Source organism: Nicotiana sylvestris, chromosome 5 (assembly GCF_000393655.2).
Source record: "Nicotiana sylvestris chromosome 5, ASM39365v2, whole genome shotgun sequence".
Lineage (NCBI taxonomy): Eukaryota > Viridiplantae > Streptophyta > Magnoliopsida > Solanales > Solanaceae > Nicotiana > Nicotiana sylvestris.
Window position 1 is genome coordinate 36,655,220 of NC_091061.1, and position 3,557 is coordinate 36,658,776.

The 3,557-nt window shown below is 38.1% G+C and overlaps 1 protein-coding gene across 1 annotated transcript; it reads left to right on the top strand.

Annotated features, from left to right (window-relative positions):
- The first annotated feature begins 559 nt into the window (after positions 1 to 559).
- On the top strand, positions 560 to 3,187 carry LOC104221496 (cytochrome P450 71AU50-like). Its single transcript, XM_009772571.2, has 2 exons — positions 560 to 1,812; positions 2,420 to 3,187. The coding sequence occupies exons 1-2, from the start codon at positions 928 to 930 to the stop codon at positions 3,035 to 3,037; spliced, it is 1,503 nt and encodes a 500-aa protein (XP_009770873.1). The 5' UTR covers positions 560 to 927; the 3' UTR covers positions 3,038 to 3,187.
- Positions 3,188 to 3,557: the final 370 nt, after the last annotated feature.

Sequence of the window (3,557 nt, forward strand, 5' to 3'; positions counted from 1 at the left end):
TACTGTTAATGTATAGCGCCAGGTATTGTGGCGCTATATATAAAAATATAACTTTTTTTTTACCACCTAGTGTAGTTTGAGTAAAAAAAAACAATTGACAAATACTGATCCACGTATGAATAGACCACACACGGAGCTGCATTTCTCAGCCATTAATATTTCTTCACGTGGTGACAATATAAACACGAAAATGTCCTCTAGATGGCCCATATTTTACTGAAGAGAGGACAAGATGCTATTTAAAGTGAATGAAAGGCTAGTCTTTTCTTCTACTTGTACCATTTAATTCACATGCAGTCTACTTTCATAGAAGACACTAGATAGTAAGATTCTTCAAAGCAAATATTTCCATACAATAAGTAGTAAAGTCTTGGGGTATGAGTGCATAAGTAGGTGAAAAATACGTGTGTCGAGCTATTAAAGTAGTAGTAACGCCTAAAGAAGCTTGAGCTCTAATTGAAAACGAACCGAATTATTTATTGTCATAAAGACCCTTATGACCACGTCCCACAGTCTTTGTGAACTCATACAACATTCGTTCTTTCAATTCTTGGTCCGAATTGTTAGTTGAATTAGCCGGCAAACAATCACGCGGATTATCTCAAAGACACAAGTGTTCAAAAGACACACTTCTAAATGATCACTAGCATAGTTAAAATGTCCACTTGAAGTTGGTGCACAAGTGTAAAGAGATGTCTATGAATTTCGGCATTTAACTATGACCATCAGTTAGTGACTATATGTTCCCACAGTAAATAGGTAAATAAAGGAGTATTTTCTTTACCTTTTCCCTTTCTGCATTTTGTCATGTGAGCTATTTTTGCTCTCCAATTTCCACCACAATTCCTCTGCTTCCACAAAGAGCTATAAGTACTACCTTTTCAACAACTAAATTAGTAGAAGCAAAAAGGGGTGTGAATTCCATCCATGGCTTCTCTTTGGCTAGCTCTTGCAGTAGTTGTCCTGTTTTTTCTTCTTCTTCAACAACTGCAGAAGAAGTTCAGTAACAAGAAAAAGAAACTTCCACCAGGGCCAAGAGGGCTTCCACTTCTTGGAAATCTACACATGGTAGGCGAGAATCTTCACCAAGATCTTTACAAAATAGCCAAGAAATATGGCCCAATAATGACTATCCGCTTTGGTCTTGTACCTGTAATTGTTGCTTCCTCTCCTCATGCTGCAGAACAGTTCTTGAAGAATCATGATTTGGTTTTTGCCAGCAGACCGTATAATGAAGTTCCTCAGTACATGTTCTATGAACGGAGGAATCTGGTCTCAGCCAAGTACGGACCATATTGGAGAAACATGCGCAAATTGTGCACTCTGCAATTGCTAAGCAATGCCAAGATCCATCAATTTCAGCCTATGAGGAAACAAGAACTCGGAATTCTTGTGAATTTCCTCAAACAGGCTGCTTCTGAAGGCACTGTGATTGATCTTAGTGCTAAAGTTGCATCTCTTAGCGCGAACATGTCTTGTCTGATGATATTTGGGAAGAAGTACATGGACGAGGATCTTGGTGATAAGGGTTTCAAAGCTCTGATTCAAGATATACTGCACATAGCAGCATTGCCAAATTTTGCTGAATTCTTTCCCTTTCTTCGCGTTCTTGATCTCCAGGGATTTGCTCGTCGTATGAAGGAATTAGCTAAGCTTTTTGATGAGTTCCTGGAGAGAGTTATTGATGAACATGTTCAATCCACTGAGGAGCAGAAGCAAGCAAAAGACATGGTTGATACACTGATGGATATTATGCAATCTAAAGAAGCTGAATTCGAGTTTGATCGTCGCCATATAAAAGCCATTTTGCTGGTAATGTTCACTCTAATTCCATTTCTGTTTTGAAAACATTAGGCAAGTAGTACAAGTTCATTTCCCCTTGAGGAAAATGGTATTTAGAAAAGGGGAACACATAAAACCCAAAATCTCTGAATGATGCCCACAATGGTATTTAAAAAAAGGGGAACACATAAAACACATATATTCATTCTCTAGTTCGAGCTTATAAATATTTTGAAATATTACTACTATTAGTTATCTTATCATATATCCCATGCTGCAAAACTAGTATCTTATGTTGGTATAACAATTTTTCACAGTCTTTGACGATTTCTATAAATGATTTTATTCACTCTATGATTTCACTTGCTATAGGTCAACAAGGTTACAAATAGTTCTGTTTATGTAATGATACTGAACTTTTCTCCGTATCATACACCGTTTTTACTACTACTACTACGATGTCTGTTATAAAATCTTTACTTGACAGACCAACTCTAATTTAGTGGCGCTCTTCGAAACTATATAGAAATAGTGGTAGGACAATTGTTCTATATGTAATACACTTTATTATTTTTGCTGGCCTTCTCTTGGACTGTAGAAAGCAAACTCAGCTGAGTTTTCTAATCTATATATGTAGGACTTGCTGATAGCTTCAATGGATACTTCATCAACAACAATTGAATGGATTCTAACGGAACTTTTAAGGCATCCTGAAGTGATGAAAAAACTCCAGAATGAGTTGGAACAAGTAGTTGGTAAAAACAGGATGGTGGAAGAATCAGACTTAAAAAACCTACAATATTTAGATATGGTCATAAAAGAAGGTTGTAGGCTCCATCCAGTTGCACCATTATTACTTCCTCATGAGTCTATTGAAGATTGCACAGTTGATGGTTTTCATTTACCTAAAGGATCCCGACTTTTGCTTAATGTTTGGGCAATAGGGAGAGATTCAGACACTTGGCTTGAGCCGGAAAAGTTCAAACCTGAGAGGTTTCAGGGAAGCAATGTTGATCTCCGAGGACGAAATTATGAACTTTTACCATTTGGCTCTGGGAGAAGAGGCTGCCCTGGTTTGCAGTTGGGGCTCACCGTCGTTCGTTTGGTGGTCGCACAATTGGTTCACTGCTTTGATTGGGAGCTACCAAATGGCATGTTGCCAAAAGATATTGACATGACAGAAAAATTTGGATTAGTAACAGCTAGAGCTCAGAATCTAATGGCGATTCCTACTTATCGATTGCATATAAAGTAAAATGCAAATGTCAAAATAAGTCAAGGAGATGCACTGCCTTTTAGTTTGAATAAGATGAGGATTAAGACAAAAAAAGGAGGGCGTTTGTCTTATTTCCTATTGTATGTTGAACGTATTTTTGAACAAGTACCATTCTTATGTTTCTTCTAAGTTTGCCTTAAGAAACACCAGAACATGAACAACGTATCTAAGTTCAATTCATCGCCTCACAAATATATGTATATTCTCATCATAAAGTGAACACTTTTAGAATGCCTCATAAATATATGTACACAACAACCTAGTAAAATCCCACAAGTGGGGGTCTGGGGAGGGTAGTGTGTACGCGAACCTTACCCTACCCGAGGGGGTAGAGAGGCGGTTTCCGAAGGACCCTCGGGTCAAGACGACGAAAAGAAACACTATATCAGTACCATCAACAGAACCATAGATGCATCTATTAATCTGCCGAAGCGAACGACCCGCTCCCATGAGACTGTGGTACATAGATCCTGCCGAGGCGAATGACTCCATCCTATAA